At 40.5% G+C, this 25,016-nt stretch overlaps 1 protein-coding gene across 6 annotated transcripts in view; it reads right to left on the bottom strand.

Annotated features, from left to right (window-relative positions):
* Window positions 1-25,016, bottom strand: part of cpne4b (copine IVb) — a 344,224-nt gene that overhangs the window by 278,343 nt on the left and 40,865 nt on the right. For all 6 annotated transcript variants that reach the window (XM_073024315.1, XM_073024310.1, XM_073024312.1 and 3 more), the window contains exon 2: window positions 6,390-6,580. In XM_073024315.1, the coding sequence (XP_072880416.1) occupies window positions 6,390-6,560 (171 nt within the window). In that variant the 5' untranslated portion in view covers window positions 6,561-6,580. The remainder of the gene's footprint in view (window positions 1-6,389; window positions 6,581-25,016) is intronic.

Genomic DNA, 25,016 nt, shown 5'->3' on the forward strand with positions numbered 1-25,016 from the left:
TGATGAAAGAATTTTATAAAGATGGGGTGTAATTATACCCCTAAATTTGGTAGAATCTAGAGAGAAAAAGGATCATAATGTTGAAAAAAGATGGGTGACAGCAGTAGTGGGGTGGGGGGGGGCAGCATACCGTATTTCTGCTTTGAAATTAATCAGTTAGACATCAGAAGCCCTGCCTAATGCACTGCCGTGTCAATACATCTCATTTAGCACCATCAGTCAGGATCCATTTCCAAGTTAGGTAGCTGAACTAGTGACGTTAGGGGGCATATATTTACACAGAGCAGAGTGGAAATCTGAAACTCCTCCCCAACAGAGGCACATTAATATAAAATCAACTCAAAGGAGAAAAACTTACATTGAGCAATGTTTGCTGTGGAAGAACATTCACAATTTTGGAATCATCAAGGACAAGATCCGCTTAAATGGAAACAGCTTGAAGAGCTGAATGATCTCCCTCAGATCCAATTTGGACAATCAGAAAAACTAAATGAGATTTTCATTAAACAAAAATAAATCTTCCATTTGAATGGATAATCTGATATAATTATCTGTAATCAGTTCTGAACAAGCCATAAAACTACTTTAGTTACCAGAGGCAGTGGATCCCACAGGGAGTGACTCACCTGTGCACAAAGCACAAAAGGACAAAAGCACAAAGGACAATTGAAGTGATACTTTAACTGCTCATTTATTACATCGCTACTGGGAAGATGGATAAAGTAGCTTGATGCTCTTTTATAGCATATGATGGCAATTCCTTTGATAATAATTAGTCTAGGTTGCAATTACTTAGAAAGATAACATGAGAGAAAGCAAGTTTAAGAGCTTCTGGGACATTGCAGCAGAACTGTCAAATGAAATGACAGGCATGAATAGAAATGCCCGGCTGTGAGCTTCTTCACAGAGCTGGCCAATGGCGATGCACGCTTCAGGCTCCACTTGGTAGAGGTCCATCCTTGGACATATCCGAGAATATTGCTGCCTGAAAAGACGGGTGTTCAGGGTTATGAGACAAGCCCAGGTAAAGTTGATCTAGATCTCCTACAGATATCTAGTAACGTTTGACAATTCCAATTTAAACCTACACGTTTCTCAGAAATTAGATAAACTAGGGTGCTAAGCAAGTGATAGGAACCTACATTTTATTTGACAATGCAAGGGCAAATGCAATATGCTCAAAGTGTCTTGAGAACAGCATTTGAAAATTATATATCAATGGATACTTTACAGGCTGCAATAAAGTGAAAACACTTTCTGCTGAACTCAAAGGAAAGCGAAAGCCTGGCGACACAGACTTCGTCTTTCCCAGTGCCAGTTGGGCCTCAGTTCAACGAGATCCCCAACATCCAGTGCACGAGGTCATCAGGTTAGGCTACCAAACACAATGAAGAATTCACTCAATTAGCAAAAGTTAAAAAGTTAAAATTTTAAACATTTAATCAAAAATTAAAATTAAAATGCGAACATCCAACTATTTAAAATAAGAATGGAAATAAATGCTCTGCATGCACCAGAGATCAGAGTACAGCTGACACTGAGGCTGTCTGCATGCATATTCACCCAGATTGTTTTTTCCTTAAGAGATACAGCACAGTAAGAGGCCCTTCCAGCTCAATGAGCCTACACCAACCAATTATACATACTACCAATTAAACTACTACCTGGGTAAATAAGACCATAATACATAGGAGTAGAATTAGGTCATTCAGCCCATCGAATCTGCTCTGCCATTTCATCATGGCTGATCGTAGATTCCACTCAGCCACATACACCTGCCTTCTTGCCATATCCTTTGATGAAAGTGGGAGGAAATCCGAGCACCTGGAGGAAATCCATGGGGTCTCGGAGAGAATGTACTAACTTCTTACAGGCAGTGCCTGAATTAAACCCAGGTCACTGGCACTGTATTAACATTACGCTAGCCACTACACTACCATGCCACTCTTCTCTGGATGTCCTAGTGTGCTGCCATCCCAAAGACATGCAGATTGCCAGGTTAACTTGTAGCGGAGTGCTACACGCAGCGCTAAAATAACGACACGGAGTCGGTAAACTGCAGTTAAAGAAGATTTTATTCGGACTTCACAGCCTTGCTTTAAAGCCTCCCTGATCCCGCCCTCCCCGGGCGCGGATGCTGTAGGGGGCACGTACTCACAATCCCGCGCAGGCTTTTCTCCTTGTTGGTGAAGCAGACCTGGCGCCCTTTTGGGACCGGCCTTTGTGCTGGCGCGCTGGCTATTTGTGAGCCGGTTCGAGTGCGCTAGGAAGTGGGTCGCCACAAACTGGCCATTTTAAATTGCCCCCAGTGAATAGATAAATGATAGCATCTTAGAGGAGATAACAAAAATGTGGAAAGAATAAAAAGTTGGGGTTAATTTAGGTGTGATGTTGGCGTGGGCTCAGCAGGCCAAAGGGTCTTTTTCCATGCTGAACCTCACTGTGAATCTCTTATGTTTTGAAACAGATTCTGAGAGAGTTACAAACCATGCAGTTAAATTACTGTTTTGAGGCCAGGGATGTTGTTAAGCATAAATTATGCATGAGAATGCCTCCACAAATACTCATGGAAAATTCATAGCACTTCAAGGTTTTTTTAAAAAGTGAGATTCGTTTTTAAGAACCTGAAATTCTTGTTAGATCATCAATTTCCCAAGATTACACCAGAAACATCTATAACACCATGTAGCAAAGAATTACGGGCAGCATCTTGGGGATTTCTGCATTTAACTGAAGATGTATATAATCCAAGAGCTGCCCTCTGATTTACACAACATTCCTTAACTACAAGCTGGCCCTTCAACTCATTGGGAATCACCACTTTGGAATCCAAAAGCAGTAGAGGCACCTAGAGAAACAGAACCAACGTAGTTTGGAATATAACTGAATTAACACTGAAGGGTAATGAAAGAGGTGGAGACATCTGCATAATTCACAACCACTGACATCGAGTCAGGGATCACTTTAAGAGGCTGGTCTAATGTGATGATGTAATGACGCCAAGTTATTTACCGCACTTTACGTTGTGTTTGGTTGACAATGAAGCAAGTTGCTACGGTTTCCTTTAAACTTAAAACACCTCAGCCATTTGATTTATGAAAACCTACACTACCATTTCAGTTTTCTTTCATCGCCAATGTCACTACAAGAACTCGGCAGTTTGTTCCTCATCTTTGGTTGCCAATATCAAACATGAACACGCACATTAGCTATTGATTATATCCCACTCTGCACGTTTGATTCTATAAGCAATAGTAACACAAAAACCACATCATTTTGATAATCTATGCAAATGACCTTCTACTGTCTAAAACCTTCCCCCAGCTGATACTAATATCTGTCACCTAGACATCCTTGTTCTCTCCTCAGCAAATTTAACTGGCACAACATAGCTATTACCCCAACAGACCGGAATCAGCAGCTTTTATTTTTATTCCTTGCACTGTACTTCACAACTCTCCTTGAAACATTAAAATATCTTGCTGCAAATATATCACCTACCAGAAGACAATAACGTAGTACAAAAACCTTGACTCAAGTCCGTCCTTATTTATGCATTTTTTCATAAATTATATTCCATTTCTTTATTTTCCTCTCAATCTCTGCAAGAAAATGAATCTCTAGGTAGCACATGGTAAAAATATATGCACCATGACAGCAAATTTTACTTTGACTTTGAGTCACAAAACAATCAATTTACTTAGCATATGCACATTTATAAATGTAGGTAAATATTCTCTGAAGTTGGATTATCTTGGTGATACTCATATACTGAAAACATATAATTATGTTTGATATACTGGGAACAAAAGTAGATTTACATTGAACTCCAGCAGACTTCATAGCAACACCAGACAACACAGTCTTTCAATTCATTTCACTGCAACACATAATCATAATGAAATCATGTTGTCAAGCCAAACCACAGTGACATGTAAGGAACAGATCAGGAAAATTTTGAAGCACTGAGGTCCACAGGTTCATTAGGTGACAGTACACCCTTTTGAAACTGCGTTCAAGATTACCTTTGGAAAAAAAAATTGCAGAACAGTTTCCTTTGGTGCACATGATAGTGGTTAATGATATGACCAGTCACAACAAATAGTTGTACAAGTGACCTTCCCTCTATTGTGCATTTTTATGTTCCAGTAATATTGTAAATATATTGTTTGATTAAGAATTGTGTGTTGTTTACATGATAAATTGTGGGTTATCTGTAAAGTATGTGAATGGCATACGTTATCATTCCACCAGGTGATGAGTGTGCACCTCGCCAAAAGTGAAACTAAGAACATGGTTATCTCCCAGCTCCCGTTTTTCTTCTAATTAGTTTATTTTAGAATTACAAAACATAACACCTTATGCTGTCCATTCAATTATACTTTTCTTATGAAGAATTACTCACTGTGAAAGAAAACGGGGCATTGCTTTGAGCATAGGCTAGTTCAGATTCCCATTTGTGATCCTAAAATTAAAGAACTGTAGAGTAGCTCTGGAGAAAAATAGTCAAAAACTGTTTCTGGAGAAAGACAGAAGGCACGAAAGAAAAGGAAGCAGGAAGTCAGAGCCTCATCACAACCACACGTGGGTGGTTAGACATTAAGACTGCGCATATGCGTATTGAGCTTTAATGTGTAATCATGCTGTTGCGAGGATGCCCCAAGGCAAGCTCAAGGAGAAAGGAAGAAAACAGAAAACAGGAAAGTCACTCCCTCATCCCTCCTGATAACAGAAACATCTGACAGGCATTGCCAAAGGGATGACGTCACCTGCCCGTATAACGTTAGATGCAGGCAGACAGAAACGTTTCACTCACTACCACTTCCATTTACGCAAGACCTTTATCAAAGCATGAACATTCCATGGCGTTACATTGGAGCACCATTAAAATAAAAAGAAAACTGGCCCAATGGTACATAAGGTATTTGTGATGAAGGTTGGTAACTTGGTCAAAGAAGCTGGCTCTGTGGGCGGCTAAAGGCATTACCACTAATGGTGGAGAGATTAAAATGGGGTCACATCAGAAGGCCAGTATTAGAGGATGGTATATAATCTGGGATGTCGATAATCTCAATTTATAGATATGGGGGTTGGGGGGGGGGAAATAATCCAGCTAAAATGATACTGGCCATAGAAGAAATTTGAAAAAGTGAAAATAATTAAATTATTGATCGAAAAGGAGTCAGTGTATGCCAGTAAGCAGATGAGAAAATGTAGATATTGCCCACAAGTAGGAGAGCTAAAATAATGTCATGGAATCAAAGTCATGCAGCATGGAAACAGAGGCTTCATGTCTATGGCAATCATCTAACTAATCCCATTTACCAACACTTGTATACATCAGCAAATCATGTGCTCATCTAGATATATCAAAATTAACTCTTCCTCAAAGGTTGTAGGAAGCAGAGTGTGGTGAACTACATATACCTGTCTGAACATGCCCCTCTGCTGACTGCGCCTCCTCCCACAGACCCCTGTATAAAGGCGATTGGAGGCACTGCTCCTCCCTCAGTCTCCAGGATGTTGTGTGGTGGTCTCTTGCAGCTAATAAAAGCCTATCGTTCGCCTCCCGTCTCCGAGAGTTATTGATGGTGCATCACAGAGACATTTAATGTTTTTAAGACTGGGGTAGAGAGATCGATAATAAGTAGAGATGAAAGATAATCAAAGGTAGACAGGAGTAAAGAGCTGAGATTACATTCAGATCTACTGTGATCTTATTAAATGGAACAGCAGGGGGAATGTGCTGCATGGCTCACTCCCTACTCTAATAAATTCTTACATTCATATAATGCAAAGAACAATGAGGACAGCAGAGATTTCGATGGCCTGAAGGTCACCAAGGGAAGATGGCCAGGGAGCTACAAAAAGGTACAATAACAGAGCTAAAGGTTTCAACAGCTCTGCAGCAGAGCTGAAACACAGGTGGAGTCAGGTAGGATAACACAAGTTGAAACACATAGAAAAGAGGTCCAGTTTCCTGTGGGGAAAATGTGCAATCTGTTCTTTCAGTGGTGGGCACATTGGAAAATATAGTTTTTTTAAAAAACAATTAGAAATCTACGCATCTTAAGAAGACTATCCAAAGGCTGAGGCTGACATAACTGGGCAATAGGTGTACATCGAATGGGCACTATTAGTCAGTTCTAAACAAAAAAGTGAGGCAGTAATGCTAGAAGTTGATCATCAGGACTAGATTATTTGTGTTTTGCATCTTTAAATTGACAGCAAAGAGAAGTAGGTTATTTACAAAGTATTTCTAGAGCAAATTCCCTGTTTGGGATTCTACACCACAGCAATCCCGTACAGCACAAATAAGTGAGAATTGCAGATATATACAGAGCATGATGCTCAAAAACAAAGAGAAACAAGTTTTTGCTAAACCATACCTCTAGCCATTGTCCATGTGATTGCATTTTGAGGATGACGCAGGGGTCTGGCTTGGAGAGTGCATCCCGATCCGATATCCCTTTGCACGATACCCGCAATTCCACCTTCGTCAGGCAGGGGCTGGAAAATAGCCCCAGCGTATTGGCAGCTGACTCATAAATGTTGCTCATCCTCTTCGCAACACGTTACACTGCAAGAAAAAGGGACAAATTTCTAAGTTTGCTGGCCTTTGGGAAAGGGGAGCTCCAAGGATTTGGTAAATATTGCCAAATGTTGAAAATATAAACTGCAGTGTTTTAATATTATTAGCTATTTGTATGGGCATCTTTAAAGGCACTGTGTAAAATATCTCCAGGCACTACATGGTGAGCAAAATGGCCAGTTTCTGCACTATAAATACTGTTATGTGATTGTCCACAGAGATGCTGAGGAAGATGACCATCAGCTTGATTACAAAGATAAAAGTAAAGCATCTGATAAAGGAAAGAGATGGTCATGTGCAGAGATGTAAGGAGCAAATTTCAGCCTTTAGGGTTTTGGGAGCTGAAGAATAGCGTGACTAAATTCAGGAGTGAGCCAGTGCTCAGAAATGGAGAAATTCAGGCATCTTGGAGTATTGTAGAACTCAACAAGATTACTGCTAAAGATTGGGGTGGATTGAAGGTCATTGCAGATTTATAAATAAGGATGAGAAATTTGAAAATCATATCTAGTATAAATCAGCAAGCAAAGTGCTGTGAGTATAGAAGGCTTGGTGTGAATTAGAATGCTAGTGGCAGGACTTTGAATTATCTCAGATTTCCACATCAGATCAGTTTCCATGAGGCTGAGGATGTTCATACAGAAAAATATCTCATTCCATTTAATCGTCTCTGACTTAACTAGCATGTTTTCAAAATGTTTGAAGAATAATCCATCATGGGGCATTTCAGCCTAATCAAGGATTGGCTGGGTCCTACATTACTTGCTCTGTGAAAAGACGGAGAATGTGTAAAGTAAGTTAGGTGTTGGAACAAGAGTAAAACTCTAGCATTTCCTCTGATACACACCCGACTGCAATAAAGGGCGAATATAACACAAGATGTACTGCAGATGCTTAAGATCTTGAGCAACACACACAAAATGCTGAAGAGTCTCAGCCCAAAATGTCTACAGATGCCCCCTGACCTCCTGAGTTTCTCCAGCTTTTTGTGCATGTTGCACAGTTATATATCATAGCTTTAAGATGAAGTATTCAGGTTAAATCCTCTGCTATGCACCTCTATTACATGGCACTGGTAATAACACTCCTTAATAACACTACATCCTTATTATAAGGCTCAGTTTAAAATCTGTCACACACCGTACCATCATTATGAAGCTCTCATTTACAATACTATGGCCTAATTTTATATTAATTATAAATGTAAAAGCTATAATTAACTGTCAAGAGGATCATTTTATATGTTTTTATTTTACTCTTAAAGTTTGAAGTAGTTTTAAAGCTTTTCATTTTGATCCATTCTGAGATGCTCTTATGGATGCATAAACTATAAAGAATCTACAGTACAAAAGCAGGCCATTCAGCCCATCTGGTCTGAGCCAGCATTTGTGTTCCATTCAAATGCAGCCCATTCATCATCAGGAAATTACTCTATTCCCCACCTTTTTATGCATTTGTCCCATTCACCTCATCTTAGCAAAGTGCAAGTTTCACATTCCCACCGTTTCCATCATAAAGTTGTTCCTCCCAAAATTCCTCATAGAATGTCATCGTCTTACCTTGATGGACTCCAGTTTGTTTTTAATGAGTGGAAATGTTTCATGTTCACTTTATCATAACTTTACAATTCGATCATTACAACCTTGTACTTCTTTTATCAAAGAAAACTCCCATTACGAACAGCCTTGTCAATAAAATTTAACCTCAGATTGCCAATGGCATTCAGTATTTCTCTGCACGTTCCCCAGAGCCTCTGTCCATCGCATGTCAAGTCACCGTCAACTGTTAAATGCTGTGCTGCAGTTCAAATTCTTCAATATTCCCTCCAAGGGTCATCACTTTGTCATGGTGGAGAGCCTTGTGAACTCCTGAGGGCCTGAAGTGTCACCCATGACAGTAAGGTTGGGGTGGGTGTGTTCCAGACAAAGAGCAGCCCAATCAAGACCTCAATGGTGAAGTTGGTAGAAGATGATGACATCACAAGGGGAGTGGAGGAGGAAGACTGCAGCAGAGAAGGGTGCCCAGCCATCTTGCATTCCATGCCACTAAGACACACAAAGGCATTCTTCATCAAGGGAATCCACCCTGACATCCCGGATATGCGAATCCTAAATCAGCCACCTGAGGACCCACCAATAGACAACCCTTTAGGAGAACATCATACTCAACTCAAGCGACTGCACTACCTACTCTCACTGTGATGAATATTTGTTTCTTGGGCAAGGAGGCCTCATGTTTTACCAAGTTTAGCATCCTAACCACAACAGTTACCCCTTGTAAGATCAAACAGTGCATGTTAATTTTCCAACTAATTTTTTTGTTTATTGGAAATAATTTGGAAAACGTAGCTCGGGTGTTTGCTGGTTGGGTTGAGTTGTCCTCCGCTCATCACCATACATGGAGATATCATCAGTTAATTTGTAGCGAGTCTTCTGAATGCTTGGCCTTTATATACTGATCAATTAGCTGATTGGTCATCATTACAGAAACTCAGCTGTGATGTAGGGAGGAGTTTACATAACTTATTGGTTGTGTGGTGAATTCCATCTGCTGTGAACTAGAATTTTGCCCAAATTAGGTCTACATGTCTGTTTACAGAATTGTTTGCGGAAAACTATGCTTCTGCAAATGCTCTTGTATGCTGCGTGTTTGACTTTCACTAGTGTCAGGTCAAATTTGTGCCACTACCTTCTTGGGTAGAGACGAATGAGAGTTGACCACGCTGCTTTACAGCCAGTAGATGTTCTTGGATTCTTGTGGATCGTTTTCTCCTGGTTTGGCCAACGTAATATTTGTTGCAGTCCCTGCAGTCTCTACCGATGAAGATCAAAAAAGGGGCACACATTCAGCTAGCCATCAATGAAAGTCGTCACGCAAGCAAATACGCTTCATCCCATTTACGAGCCAATACAGGCAAAATTCCAGACCACAACACATGGAGTTCACCACACAGCCAATCAGCAATGAGATTTCCTCCATCATACATCATAACTGAGTTTCTGTAACAATGACCAATCAGCTGATTGGTACGTATATAAAGGCCTGGCATTCAGAGGACACATCAAAAGTTAATAGTGCACTGATAATGTCTCCTTGCATGGTGATGAAATGTTTGCAAATGAATTGTCAAGATCAGAGAACAACTCAGACCTGCCATTTCTTTGTTTAGCTTTTGGGAGTAAATGGGTCTTCAGTTCTTGAAATGTAAATTGGAATCAGTAATCAGCTTGAAGTTAAAATGCAGCTTTGCAAAGAAGCTCTATCTATGGAGTGGACTGCTAGCTGGCAACACCAAGTTTATTGCTGCTCAAGAGGTACAGTACAAGACAATGGGTTATTTCATTTGGCATATTTCGAAATAGACAACACTGGCTAAGTTACTTAGTTCAAAGTTACTTGCAGACCAGATGAATGGTATCATTTAGCAGATCAATAACTGAACTATTAACATGAGAAGTTTTACATACTACTGGAATTTAGCTTCATAGCATTGACAGTGGGTAGCTGGGAGTTATGTCTCCTAAAAGCTTTCAGCTCATTTGTGTAAAAAAGTGTCTGGGGAAATATCACAAAGTCACACAAGTGAGAAGGAAACAATAAATGTAGAGAGCAGTTCAGGTTATTAGGAACGGGATAATGAACATCAAGAATCATGAAAGATACACAGGGTGAACTAGAATCCATTCCTCTACCTTTAATGTCTGTGACGGACGATTATTTTGTCTGCATTGTTGGTATGTCTTTTTGGTTTATAGGAATTGTACCTATGTTTTAGAAATTCATTGTGTTTTAGAAATCGCGTGCAACTTAGAAATGCTTAAGAGAGAAATCCTCTGAGGCTCAGTGATGAGCACTCTTTCAGCTGAGGTTGAAAGCTGTAAAAAGAAACAATTCTTTCTGTTTACTATGAATGCCAGCAATAAAATGAACCTCAGGGTGGTATATACGTGAACTTTGATAATAAAATTACTTTGACCTTGAGCATGGATCAGTACGTGTAATGAAGGTGTTGTGGCTATTACAGAGACTTGGTTGAGAGAAGGACAAGAATGAGTGCTTAATGTTCCAGGGTTTCAATCTTTTAGAAAAAATATGAGGGAGGTAAAAGATGGGGGTGGTTGTGTTGCACTACTAATCAAGGGGACAATATCACAGCTGCACTCAGTGGAGACGTATTGGAGGGCTCATCCACTGAGTCTATACGAGTGTAACTATTTAGAGGAGGATCAATCAGATGGAATTGTACAACAGACACCCCCGCAATAGCCTCTAGGGATACTGAGGATCAGATATGAAAGCAGATTAAGGTATAAAATTAATAAGGTTGTTGTCATGGTGGACTTCAACTTCCCTCATATAAACTGGGACCACCTTAGTGCAAGGGGTATAGACAGGGCAGAATTTTGTTTAGGTACATCCAAAATGATCACTTAAATCAACATGTAGATAGACCAAGGGGAGGGGATGTACAGGATCTCATGCTGGGTAATGTACCTGGCCAGGTGACTGACCTTTCAATGGGTGAGGAACAGGGAACAGTAAAACCAGCTCCTTAAGTTTCAAGATAGCTATAGATATGGACAAGTATGGACCTTGTGTGCCAGCATTAAACTGGATTAGGGCAAATTACAAGCGCATTAGGCAGGAACTCAGGAGTTAATTGCAAACAGTTGTTTTTGAAGAAGTCCACATCCAACATGTGAAGAGATTTGAGTGCTATACGACTTGGAAGGCTTTATAGGAATACGTAAAGGGAATGGGATATAGCCGTTATTGTAATGAAACAATCATTTGGTCAAGGAACTAAAATCAATTACACAACGTAGTAACAAGTGCAGATCAAAGACTAGGAACCCAGTGGCAAGTAACTCATCTCAAATCTCCCCAAAGCCTGCCCCCATCTATCCGGGGCAAGTCGGAAGAGTGATGGAAAGCTCTTCACTACTAGATGAGTGCAGCTTCGACAGCGTTGAATAAGCCCAATACCCTACAGGATACAGCAGCCCATTTGATAGGCACCCTATGCATAACCATTCCTTCGCTCCACCAAGGCACAGTAGCAGCAATTTGCACCATCTACAGAATGCACTTTGGTAGGAGAGAAGCCAAGAAGAAACCCAGAATAGTGATTATTAGAAAGGTGTTGGTGTTGCAGGTAGATAAAACAATTAGAGTGATAACCATAGAGATAACCACAGCATGGAAACAGGCCTCTCAACACACATTATAAAGAACAAGATTAACTTTAATGGTCACATATACATTGAAGCATCAAAACATGCAGTAACACACACAAAATGCTAGAGGAATAAACAGTCGACGCTTTGAGCCGAGACCCTTCATTAGGATAACATAGAAACGTACAGTCGCTACCCAACACTGTCCCAGGATGTGCTGGGACAGCCCGCAAGTGTCACTATACCTCCAGTGCCAATGTAGCATGCCCACAACTTACTAATCCTAACCCATACGTTTTTAGGATGTGGGAGGAAACCAGAAATCAGGCAGTCACGTGGAGGACAAACAAGCTCCTTACAGACATCAATGGGAACTAAACCCCAGTTGCTGGCATTGTAAAACATTCTGCTACCTATTCCAGTACTACGCTACCTTTCTCCACATGGACCATCCAGCACACATCAATACAAATGCCACTGGCCCTTCATGTCTATCCCAGATGATCCCCAACTTCATGAGGAACAAATGATTGCAGCCAACTAACCTACAAACAGCAATAGCAGCTCGCTTTCCTGAGTATATATATTCTTCTGAATTTGGAAGGAAATGAAGAGCTCGCAATGAAACATAGCTACAGGCTTTGACTGGCTTCAACAGAAAAGTTATTTCCTCTGACTTTGGCAGTCGCACCAGAATAAGGACTGGGCATTCAAAATTGAAATGAGAAGAAATTTCTCCACCCAGATGGCAGCAAAACTTTGCAATTTGCTCCCTAAAGTATCTGTGTGGGCTCAGTCACTGATTATATTCCAGACATAGGTCGATGGATTTTTAGATATTAAAGGAATGCAGAGTTATAGGGTTAGAGCAGGTAAAGTAGCACCATGGGAAAAGCATTGAAGCTAGAATAGTACATCACAGTACAGGCCATTCAGCCCACAATGCTGTGCCAACCAGCATAAACCTGCTCCATGATCAATCTGACGCTTCCCTCTTACACACCCTGTAAGCCTCCATTTTCCGCACACCTCTTTAATATTCCTATTGTATCAGCCTGTACCACTCTCCCTGACAATTCATTCCAGATACTTGTTATTCTGTGTAAAAAAAAAACTACCTCTGACATCTCTCCTTGATGTTCCTCCACTCATCTTAAAAAGGATGTCTTATGGTTTTGGCCACTGCTGGCTGTACACACATATATATACACACACACACACACTTCCCATCATCTTATGTGCCTCTAACGAGCTGCTTCTCATCCTCCTTCATGCCAAAGAGAATAGCCCTAGGTCACTTAACTTCTCATAAGACATGCTCTCTAATCCAGGCAGCATCCTGTTAAAGCTTCTCTTCAGCTTTTCTAATGCTTCCACATTCTTCGTTAATGAGGCGAGCTGAACTGAACTCCCAGTGTGGTCTAACTAGAGTTTCACAGAGCTGCAATATTACCTCTTTGCTCTTGAACTCAATTCCCCAACTAATGAAGGTCAGCACACCATATGTCTACATTAGAACCCCATCATCTTGCACAGCAACGCTGATGGATCTATGGATTTGGAGCCCATGATCCTCCTGTTCTTCCATACTGTGAAGAATCCTTCCATTAACTTTTAACTTTGCCTTCAAGTTCAATCTTCCAAAGTGTGGTCACTTCTCTGGATTGAACTTTCCACCCAACTCTGCATCCTGTCTATATCCCATTGCAACCTCCAACTACCTTATACACTATCCAAAACATGTCCAACCTTTATGTCACCTGCAAACTTAACTAACCCCAACACTCCATTTCTTCACCCAAGTCATTTATAAAAATCACAAAAGAAAAGCAAGTGTCGCAGAACAGAATTCTGCAGAACACCACTAGTAAGAGATTAGCCATCATCCCAGCTGACATTATCCTGCTCACAAACAAGAGAAAGTCTGCAGATGCTGGAAATCAAAGCAATGCACACAAAATGCTGGAGGAGTTCAGCAGGTCAGACGGCATCTATGGAACCTTTTCCATTGGTGCTGCCTGGCCTGCTAAGTTCCTCCAGCATTTTGTGTGTATGTCATAATCCTGCTTCTATTTCCTAAGAGATGATGAAATATGCTCTAGCTATGAAAGCCTCTCTTTTATCTTTAATATTTAATGATTATTCTGAGATCGTATCAATACCAAGGATGTCTACAGATGGAGAAAGAGGTATTTATGGTCTCCCAACAGTGCCTTTTAGTATGTTTTGTTTTAAGTAGGCCATCCATTGCTCAGGTTCAAAAATAGATTCTGTTATTGTCTATAGAGAAGACTTGTCAAGAGCTACAGTAATGGGAAGGAGTTTCAAACAACCGCAACAAGGCCGCGTCACGAGGAAAACAATAAGCAATGACAGAAGTGTAAGTGACTGAAATATATTCCAATATTCCTGATTTGAAAACCATCCTCTTATCTCTAGGACGCAGATTAACCTCCCTCTGACAGATAGGAGCTAGCACCTCTCTTCAAGAAGAGATTGATCGGTCTCAACGTCATTGTGAATGCAAGTTTTAATAATGATTATTTTAAAATTGTCACTTAAAGTGCCCCACTTTATTGAACATCCCAAAGCACTTCATAGAAGGTTCTAATACAGGCATGGGCAAACTACGGCCCGGGGGCCATATGCGGCCCGTTAAGCTTTTTAATCCGGCCCGCAGAACTTGATGAAATTATATTAATAAACCTTGTTAACGTTTTTTTCCCCCGCAATTCTGGTGTTTTCGCCACAACAAAACTAAATCCAGACTTTGATGCGCTGACTAAAAAGGGAGACCAACAACACTGTTCCCACTGAAATTAAAAACAAGTTTCTTCATTGTGTTATGTAAAAAATGCATTTGAAAATATTTTTTTCAATAAGCCTTACATGTTACATGTCATTTCTGTTAAGTGATGGACATGAGTAGTGCGCAGGTGCACGTACGTTCTCAAAATAAAAAATGCGCTCCAGATCAAATAATGCGCTCCGCATACTGGCGCGCTGTCACTGTTCTGTCCTTGTGCTGGTCGTTGTTGAGTTTTGGCACAGGGGACAATTGAATAAGAAGGAGCAGGACAAGTAGACCTGCATCTCCTACCGTTTTTGAAATAAAGACAGTCAGGAGGAGAGTGATGATGATAATATCTTGAAGGATAACAGAATTTTCAGTGCTTTAAAATAATAACTGTTACTATTAAAAAAAGCTGTATTTTATTCATTTAATTTTCAGTGTTTTAAAAGTCATTTCAATAAATAGCTAAATACCATGGGACTTCAAAGACAGATATTTTGTTGTAATGCATTTGTTCATTTTCAATTGAAATTAAAGCACATGTTTTCTACATATCCCATGATATTTTATTTTCTCTTATGAGGTGTATTACCAAAACACTCTGTCCATCTGCTCCTGGTCCGGCCCCCCTGTCAAATTTTAGAACCCTTTGTGGCCCACAAGTCAAAAAGTTTGCCCACCCCTGTTCTAATACATCATAATTATACAATAATGTTCACCCCTCAATAGAAAAAAAAACATACTTTGGTTAGATAAGACTGTAGACAAACAAACTAAACTTCTCCCAAAAGGTGATAGAGTGAAGAGAAAACATCACACAAGGGAAGTTGCTCAACTAACTTAGAGTGGTATATCATAATACCCCTGTAGGGTTAATAAACTTTAACAAAAGGAATTATTAATAGCTCTTAAATTATAAATATTCATTTTACAAAGGATCTCTCCAATTCATTGTCTTTCAACACATAGTAGAAAATGAGATTACCTGAATGGAAACTGGAAAAGTGCTAACAATTTCAACACACAAAGCACCCTGAGGAAATCTTGCCATATTACCAACTCTGTATACACTAAAATCTCATTGCAACAGTACAACTTGATTATTTTTGCACATTTTTTAATCATCTTTTCAAAATACATAATTGATTCACTTGTTTATTTATCATGCCTCCGCCTCCTCCTCCCCCCCCCCCCCATTGCATTGAACTGCTGCTGCTAAGTTAACAAATTTCACTTCAACATGCTGGTGATAATAAACCTGATTCTGATTTATGCACAATGTGAATAGGACATAAATTGTTTTTCATTAAACTACAAGTTATCTATAGAAATCTTGGCCAATACATAATTCATTAAATCAGATCCAAAAAGATGAGGTCTATGAGTTTGATTATTCTGTTATATTCAACAGTCTTTTTCTTAACCTCAAGACTTCCAAAAATGCTTTACAGCCAAAGATGTTTCCTGAAAGTGCGATCACTGCTGCAATGTGGGACAATAACATCGAGGAATATATCCTTGGTGCTTAGAAGGCAAAGCAGTTTCGGTGCAGATTAATCATTGCATTTCGGCGGTAAATTCAGTCGCACTCCTGTCAAACACGGCACCTAACAGGTTCACGTTGCCCAATATTTGTGTGATGGAGAACAGGATCAGAGCACCATATATATGGTGTGACTCTGTGGACTCATTCCAATCCTCACCAGAATATTGATCCCAGTCCAGTGACCAGGTTGCAGTCATAACCATGGATCTTGAATGATTTTATTATTGATGCATAGAAACAGTCCTTCTGGATTCCCCACTGATCCCCTGATTGTAACACCCAAGACCCAGTACTTTGTCCTCAAGAATAACAATCAACTCTTATATACCCATAATGGCTCAGCAAAAAACTCATGAAATGCATCTCAGAAAGGCTGCTGTCTTCATGGGCAGGAGCATCCATTATTAAAGACCTCCAGCACCCAGGGCATGCCCCTTTCTCACTGTTCAGGAACAGCCTCTTCCTCTCTGCCATCCGATTCCTAAATGAACATTGAAGTGTTGTACACTACCTCACTTTTTAAAAAAAAAATACAGTATTTCTGTTTTTGCACATTTTAAAAAATCTATTCAATATACATAATTGATTTACTTGTTTATTATTATGTTTTATTTTATTTATATTTTTCTCTCTGCTAGGTTATGTATCGCATTGAACTGCTGCTGCTAAGTTAACAAATTACATGTCACACGTCGGTGATAATAAACCTGGTTCTGATTCTGACAGCATGAATGTCAACCAGCACTGAGTCAGCAGAATACCGTCAAAAGTATTTTGCTGTCATTCACAATCATACGTGAAAAATCCAGAGGAAAAGCAAGATACAGAAATGACAATCATAATAAAAGATAGAAAATTATAGAGAGTTACAGTGTTCAGTACAAAAACGGGTCCTTTAGACCTGTAAACCTTTCCTATCCCTGCATCTGTCGAAATTTCTTTTAAAGGACATAATTCTGCCTGTCTCTAGTATTTTCACTGGGAGCTTGTTCCATATACCCACCACATTCTGTGAGAAACACTTGCTCCTCACATCCCCTTTACTCCTTTCCCCTCTCATTTTAAACCTATGCCATCTGGTTCTAAACTCCTCTCCCTGCCGGGGGGCGGGGGGGGGGGGAGAGACTGTATTTGCCCCATGAATGCCTTCACTCTAATTTTATGAACCTCTACAAATTCACCCATTGGCCTCCAACTAGCTGCAACCTGCCCAATATGTTGGTGTAACTCAAGCCTCCAGTCCCAGCAGCATCCTTGTGAATTTGTCCTGTACCCTCAAGCTCAGTCGTACAGTGTGGTGAGCAAAAATGCACACAAACTCCAAGTGTGGTCTAACCAACGTTTGTACAACTGCATCATGACATTCCAGCTCTTGAACTCTGCACCACAGCCAATGAAGGCGGGTGTACTGTATAGCCTACATTATAATAAGGGACTACTTTATGTTTGAGTAACACATCGTTGCATGCGCTATTAGCTGCGTATTGATCTGTACGTGTGTGTCAAGTTTGGACTCTACCAGTAAAGAACCATGAAACTTAGTTCCCGTCACCAGCGCTTTTTTAAAAAAAAAATAACATAGTTGTGTAACCAGGCCACATACACAACAAATTGGCGAGAGAATTATGAACCTTGTTACGTACCAGTGGGTGTCTTGTACCTGTCACGTGACCATGATGTAATTGAAGTTATGCTAGACATGAGGTAATGGTCTTGTGATGGGGGAGTGACGTCATTTTCCCTCCAGTGAGGTCATGTGATAGTTTTTTTCAACCGGGTATAAAAGGAGAACCCCACCCTGTGACGTGGGCAGTTCGTGGCTGAATTCGCTACTGACTCCATGCTGCTGCGTATTCCGATGTTATGACGCAGTTTCGTATAAAAGTGGAGTTTTATATTCTGCCTTAAGTCTCAAAAGTTATTGCTGGCGGTTTCGCTATATTACTGCCAGTAAAGTCAGTGGAGAGTGAAGATTCGTCAGAGTTCGGACATACTGGAGGATTTGGAAAGTTAATGTCAACGGTGAAACAGATTCGACCTTTGTTTAATCTTCGTACGAGGAAGTAGTAACTTGTGTCCGTGATAATTCCTGCTTTGCCAATAAAAAGAGCAGTGAGTTGGATACAAAGTTTCGCCAAAGAAAGGTCAGTGCCTGTTAAGCCGTTTATTTCCTTCGATCAGAAATCCTCCGGGAAAAGCATACTGCAGCTGGGATCAACAGCAATGCAACAAAAGAGAATTTAAACACCTTTCAAGAAGTCTCTCCTTTTAACTGACTGTAAAACTTTGGACCTTCGCATTACTACTTTAAGAACCGTTTTCGCATTACCGCTTTAAGAACTGTTCGAGCTACCGTATCGCAGCTGACTTCCGGTTACGTTAGTCGTTTGTTTACTTGTGGGTTTTTACTGTGTTTAATAAACATTTTATTTGTTATAAAAAACCCACCTCAATTATATATTCATTGTTGCTGATTTGTAACAACCTACATCTTATCAGAACGCCATGTTTTAGTCAGTAACGACACTCAGAAGAGAGAGAAGGGAGATGAAAAGGAGCAACACATGCATCTAGACGGACTGCGCTCGTGGTGCTTGCAAAAAGGACACGCAAGTCAAGTGCAATGTGCAGTGACTGCAAGGAGCTAGCTAAAAAGAAAACAAGGAAAAAAAGCGGGACTTAATTAACATAACAAAGATGGTGATGATTGGAACTATTACAGCATTTGATAGTAGCATTGAAAACTGGGTAACTTACATTGAAAGAGTGGAGTTATATTGTGATTCTAACGATGTTAATGATGAAAAGAAAGCCAGCATCTTACTCAGTGTTATGGGAGCAAAAATATACGGCTTGCTACAGAGCTTGTTAACTCCTGAAAAGCCAGCTAATAAAATGTTCAAGCAAAAAGACACTCTCCAACAACATTAAACCCCAAAGCACTGGTCATTGCTGAAAGATTTAAATTTCACAATCAGAATCAGAGCAAAAATGAAAGCATTTCTGGATATTGTGCTGAATTGCACAAATTACAGAACATTGTCAATTTGGAGTTGGTCTATCGGATGCATTGAGGGACAGGTTAGTGTGTGGCATGCACTGTGAAACCACACAGAAGAAGCTCCTGTGTGAAAAAAACCTTACATTAGAGGAGGCGCTGAACATTGCATCATTGGAAATTGCAGCATGGGGTGCTTCAGAGATACAACAAAAATCTCTGGAATATGCTACAAATAAAATGTCACTGAACAGAAATGAAGGAAAGAAATTTTATCATTGTGGGAACATGTCACATGACCCTGAGGGACTGTTGGTTTAAAGACAAAGAATGCAGAAACTGTGGCAAACAGGGCCACATTGACAGAGTATGCAAAGGCAGTAAACTGCAGAAAAAGGACAAAATACAGAGAAACAAGAAACCCCAGGGAGGAAAATACAACAATGTACACAGAATGAAAGAAAGTAGTTCTGATGAAAATGACTCAGACAAAAGTGAATTATCTTGTCTGCAACTTCTCAGTGTGAAAGAGACAGAGGATCGAAGAGTAATAAGGATCACTCCACAAGTGGCAGGCGTGAGACTGAAAATGGAGTTGGACACAGGCTCAACTTTAACAATGATCTCTGTACACGACTGCAAATGACTGTTTCCTCACATACCTCTGAAACGAACTAAACTACTGCTAAAGACTTACACAGGACAGAGAGTGCGTCCCAAAGGTAAAATTAAAGTAACAGTGACCTACAGAGACAAAGCACAGCATTGTTTGGATTGGAGTGAATGGGCCACACCTATTGTTCCAGTGATGAAGGAAACCTCCAGCACAAAACCAGGAAAACCAAGGTGCGCATATGTGGAGACTTTAAAGTGACTGTCAACCCATTTCTCCGCAGAGTACAGTATCTTCTACATCGTATTGAAGACATTTTTGCTTTCCTGTCAAGAGGGGAACATTTCACAAAAATTGATTTGGCCCAGGCTTATCACCAGATGAAAGTCAACGATGCATCCAAGAAATACCTGACAATAAATACACACAAAGGACTTGACCAGTACAACAGGTTGGTGTTGCTTCTACAATCTGGCAAAGGGCAATGGACCAGGTCCTGCAGAGGATTCCAGGGACTCAGTGTTACCTGGATGACATCATTGTCACCGGCAAAGATGACGATGAACATCTTTCTAACCTTGAACAAGTGTTCACCAGTTACAAGAATATGAGCTCAGAGCTAATTGACAAAAATATGAGTTTTTCAAAAAGGAAATCTCATACTGTAGACATGTGATCAACAAGGATGGCTTACCAATATCTCAAGACAAGATAGAAGCAGTGCTTAAGGCACCACCACCTGAAAATGTGTCTCAGCTGAGAGCATATCTTGGACTAGTGAACCATTACCACAAGTTCTTGCCTAACCTGTCCACAGTTCTACACCCACTAAATACACTGTTACAGGCAGGGACACAATGGAAGTGGACTGAGAGCTGTGAGAAAGCATTTCAAGAAACTAAAAGACTCAACTTCAGAAGAGATCCTCGCGCACTTTGACCCCTCCTTACCAGTCCGACCAGCTTGTGATGCCTCATCCCATGGGATGGGAGCTGTGTTATCGCACAAATTTCCAGATGGCTCAGAAAGACCAATAGCCTTTGCCTCATGAATGCTAACTTCAGCTGTAAGCAACTATGCGCAGATTGACAGAGATGCCCTAAGCCTCGTGTGGGAAGTCAAGATATTCAGTCACTACCTGTATGGCCAAAAGTTTACTCTGTTTACTGACTATCAGCCTCTCGTGTCAATCTTCAACCCAAGAAAAGACGTTCCAGTGATGACAGCACAGAAGCTGCAGCGATGGTCTCTTTTCTTAGGAGGTCACATGTATGACATTGAACACAAGGGAACCAAGCAACATGGCAACGCAGATGGCTTGTCACATTTACCACTGCCAACTTCAGAGGTATCTATACAAATGGATCCAACAGAGGTCTTTCACACAACAATAGCTGAACAATTACCAGTGACAAACAGCCTCATTGAACGAGAAACACGCAAATGACCCTATGTTGTCAAAAGTGTATGACATCATGGTAAAGGGATGGCCAGCTCGTAGTAACACACTGCTTCCAGCCATCTCAGCGAGGAAGGAGCAGTTATCTGTGTGTCGGGGAACACTAATGTGTGGTTCACAAGTTATGATTCCTCTGGGATGCTGGAGGATCTGCACAAGGGGCACCTGGGTACCGTGAAGATGAAAAGTCTTGCCCGTGCCTATGTGTGGTGGCCAGGAATCGATAAACAGATTGAAGACTTGACCAAGAACTGCTCTGGATGTCAAAAGATCCAGAACACACCAGTACAAGCCCCTTTCCATCCATGGGAGTGGCCCTCGTCACCATGACAACAAGTGCACATCGACTTTGCTGGACCATTCATGGACTATCTTTTTAATCGCCATCGATGCACATTCCAAATGGCCACAGGTCATCAAAATGAAGACAACAATATCGGAAAAGACCATTACAGTTCCGAGGGCCATGTTCACCAGGAATGGCGTACCAGAGCAAATCTGCACAGACAATGGACGACAATTTGCCTCTGAAGAATTCCAAAGTTTTGTGAAGAACAATGGAATCAAGCACTTTACATTGGCTTCTTACCATCCATCCACAAATGGCTTGGCAGAAAGATTTGTGCAGACATTTAAGAAACCCATCAAGGCAATGGACAGTGAAAATCGACCACTGCAACACAAGATTGACAACTTCCTCCTTGCCTATCATAACGCAGCACATGCAACCACTAACCAGACTCCAGCGATGATGTTTCTGAATAGGAACCTGAGGTCCCGCATGCATCTTCTCAAACCAGATGTACGGCATGATGTGGAGAACAGACAGTTCAAACGCTTGAATGCTAAATCAACATGGAGCTTCAGTGTGGGACCGTTCTTGCACGTGATTACCAGACTGAAAAGTGGCAGCCGGGTACAATTTCTGCCATAGATCGGCCACTGATGTATACAGTGGAGGTAGGAGAGAACGTATTGGAGACGTCATGTGGACCAAATCCTGGATGCTCAGGTGAAAAATACAACGACACCTTGCCTGGACTCCCCTGACATAGAAGCAAACACTCCTGATGTGATCACTTCAGCCTCATCTATAGATCAGCCCATCATCAGCACTGAGGACCCACCTGATGTACCTGTGGAGACTCATTCCCCAAAGCAAACGTTTCAGGACAGACATTACCCGGAGAGGCAGAGAAGACCTCCTCAGAGACTTAATTTCTAAATGGGTCTTCGACCAAAAGTTAAAAGAAAAAGGTTTGTTATAATTTGATATTAAGTTACTTTGTTGTAATTTGTAAACAAATGGTAGGCATTTGTATGTTAAGGGTAAACATTTTTGTTTAGCTTAGTGCCCCAGTAAAAAAGAGTTGATACACTATTAAAATAAAAGGGGAGGAGTGTACCGTATAGCCCACATTATAATAAGGGACTACTTTATGTTTTAGTAAAAATCGTTGCATGCGCTATTAGGCACGAATTGATTTGTACATGTGTGTCAAGTTCAGACTCTACCAGTAAAGAACCATGAAACTTATTTCCCATCTCCAGCGTTTTTATTAATAACATTGTTGTGTAACCAGGCCACATACACAGTAGCATGTCACAGCCACTGAAGGCAAACATGTCAGGGCCATTGAAGGCAAGCATGCAATATACCTTCTTCATTACCCTGTCTCTCTGTATTGCCACTTTCAGAGAATATGTACTTGAGTCCTGACGAAGGGTCTCGGTCTGAAACATCGTCTGTACTTCTCCCTATAGATGCTGCCTGGCCTGCTGCGTTCCACCAGCATTTTGTGTGTGTTGCTTGAATTTCCAGCATCTGCAGATTTCCTCGTGGATGTACTTGTACCACTGGGTCTCTCTATTCAACAGTACTCCCTAGGGCCCTGCCGTTCACCTACATCCTGGCCTGGTCAACTTCCCAAAATGCATTACTTCACACTTGCCACCCTTTACCCACTTTCCCCAGTCAATTAACATCTGTTTCACTATCCACCACAACAACAATTTTTATGCCATCTGCTCATCATTCTCAATACATTCCTAAATGTTTTAGGATTAATTCGCTATACTTTGAGTCACTTTCATTGTTGTAAAGTGGGAAATGCAGCCACCCATTTATGCAACAGAATCTCTCTCATTCACAGAGATGTTTAGAACAAGGTTACCGTAACTGTTCAGTTAATCTGGACTGAGAGATAAATATGTGGCAATTCTCCAAGGATAGTTTTGAATTAACTCAGAAAATCCCTTGTTTACTATTTAACTCATTCCCCAACGAAATTCTCCGCAAAAATGTTTTTAATTTCCCATTAGAGGATTTAAACTGGTTCGTGGCTACTTGGTTTATTCATTTAGAAGGTTACTGATTTTCAAAAAAATCAATAGTTTATTTTTTTTCATTCAGTGAGTGAATTATTTATCAAAGCCAGCTGAAAATTACTGCACTCACTCAGAAAATTAATTATTTATTGCAGCCAGCTATTTATTTAAGCGAAGACTCAATCATAACGGGAGCAATTCACCTGTACAATCTACTTGGTATTTACTTAGCAATAATTTCTTCCAACCAACTATTTGCTTAATAAATCTTCTATCAATATAGCCAATGCTGTCAGAACATATCTAAACCTCAGTGTTACTCAACAATTTATATAATGAGACCAGTTTAGGGAGGCAATTACCTGCAAGAGGAATTATTTATTTAGCCAGTTAAGCTCTGGGAAGGCAGTTCCTGCAGGGTCCTACTGGAGAGTGCTCTGGGGGTGAAGTGAAATGATAGAAGCATCACATGATACAGAGGAGGTGACTCTTCATCTCATTAACCCAGGGTTGGCTCTTTGATGGAACTTCACAATTAATCATGGTATGCTTTTTCCATGACCATGCAAAGTAGTCTCCTTCAAGCCAATCCCTTTCTGAAAGTGCCAGCCGATTTCACTTTCAGTGCCCTTTCAGTAAATTTTCTTTGCTTCACTTCCAACTCTTTTGCCAACCACCTACCTGCTTGCTGACCCTGCCATCACCACCAGAAACAATGAAGACATTCGCGTGTCGTCTTTCAGAATCAGGTTTAATATCACTGGCATATGTCACGACATGTGCAGCAACAGTGCAATGCAAAACATGATACATATAGAAAAACTGAATTACAGTAATTATATATATGTATTTCAAACAGTTAAGTTAAAATAAGCAATGCAAAAGACTTAAATAAGTATTGAGGTAGTGTTCAGTGTCCATTTAGAAATTTGGATGGCAGAGAGGAAGAAGCTGTTCCTGAATTGCTCGGGTTTCTGTACCTCCTTCTTGATGATTATAGTGAGAAGAGGGCATATCCTGGGTGGTTTCTGTCTTTCCCTGTTCAAACCGAGTCAGCAAATGAAGGGAATTTTGTTCTGATTTCTGTTGCTATGGGATCTGCTGGATAATAGGTGCTCCAAGAAATATGGGGTGTATGGAGAGAGCAAGGCTGGGTGAATGAGTGAGAAGACTAAGTTCATGGAATCACACAATACAGGCGCCCTTTTGCCTCATGCGTCCAATGCTAGATCTTTGAAAGAACAGTTTAATTTATTCCTGTACCATTTTAACAGTTCCATTATTCTTTCAGAATTATAGGCAAGGTGCTTATGGATTTTATTCTCATGCTCAAACAGGATTTCCCGTTGTTAACTGGACGAAGGTTTAACAAAAGTTAGCACCCAATAATTAAATGTGGAAAATTTGAGGCAACCAATCCAGATGCCACACTCCTAAATCCACAACAATGAGAGAGAACAAAATTAAGTAACACATGTTACAATGGGATATTTGATAGTGGAAAAACAA

Source organism: Hemitrygon akajei, chromosome 20 (genome assembly GCF_048418815.1).
Source record: "Hemitrygon akajei chromosome 20, sHemAka1.3, whole genome shotgun sequence".
In the NCBI taxonomy this organism is placed as follows: Eukaryota; Metazoa; Chordata; class Chondrichthyes; order Myliobatiformes; family Dasyatidae; genus Hemitrygon; species Hemitrygon akajei.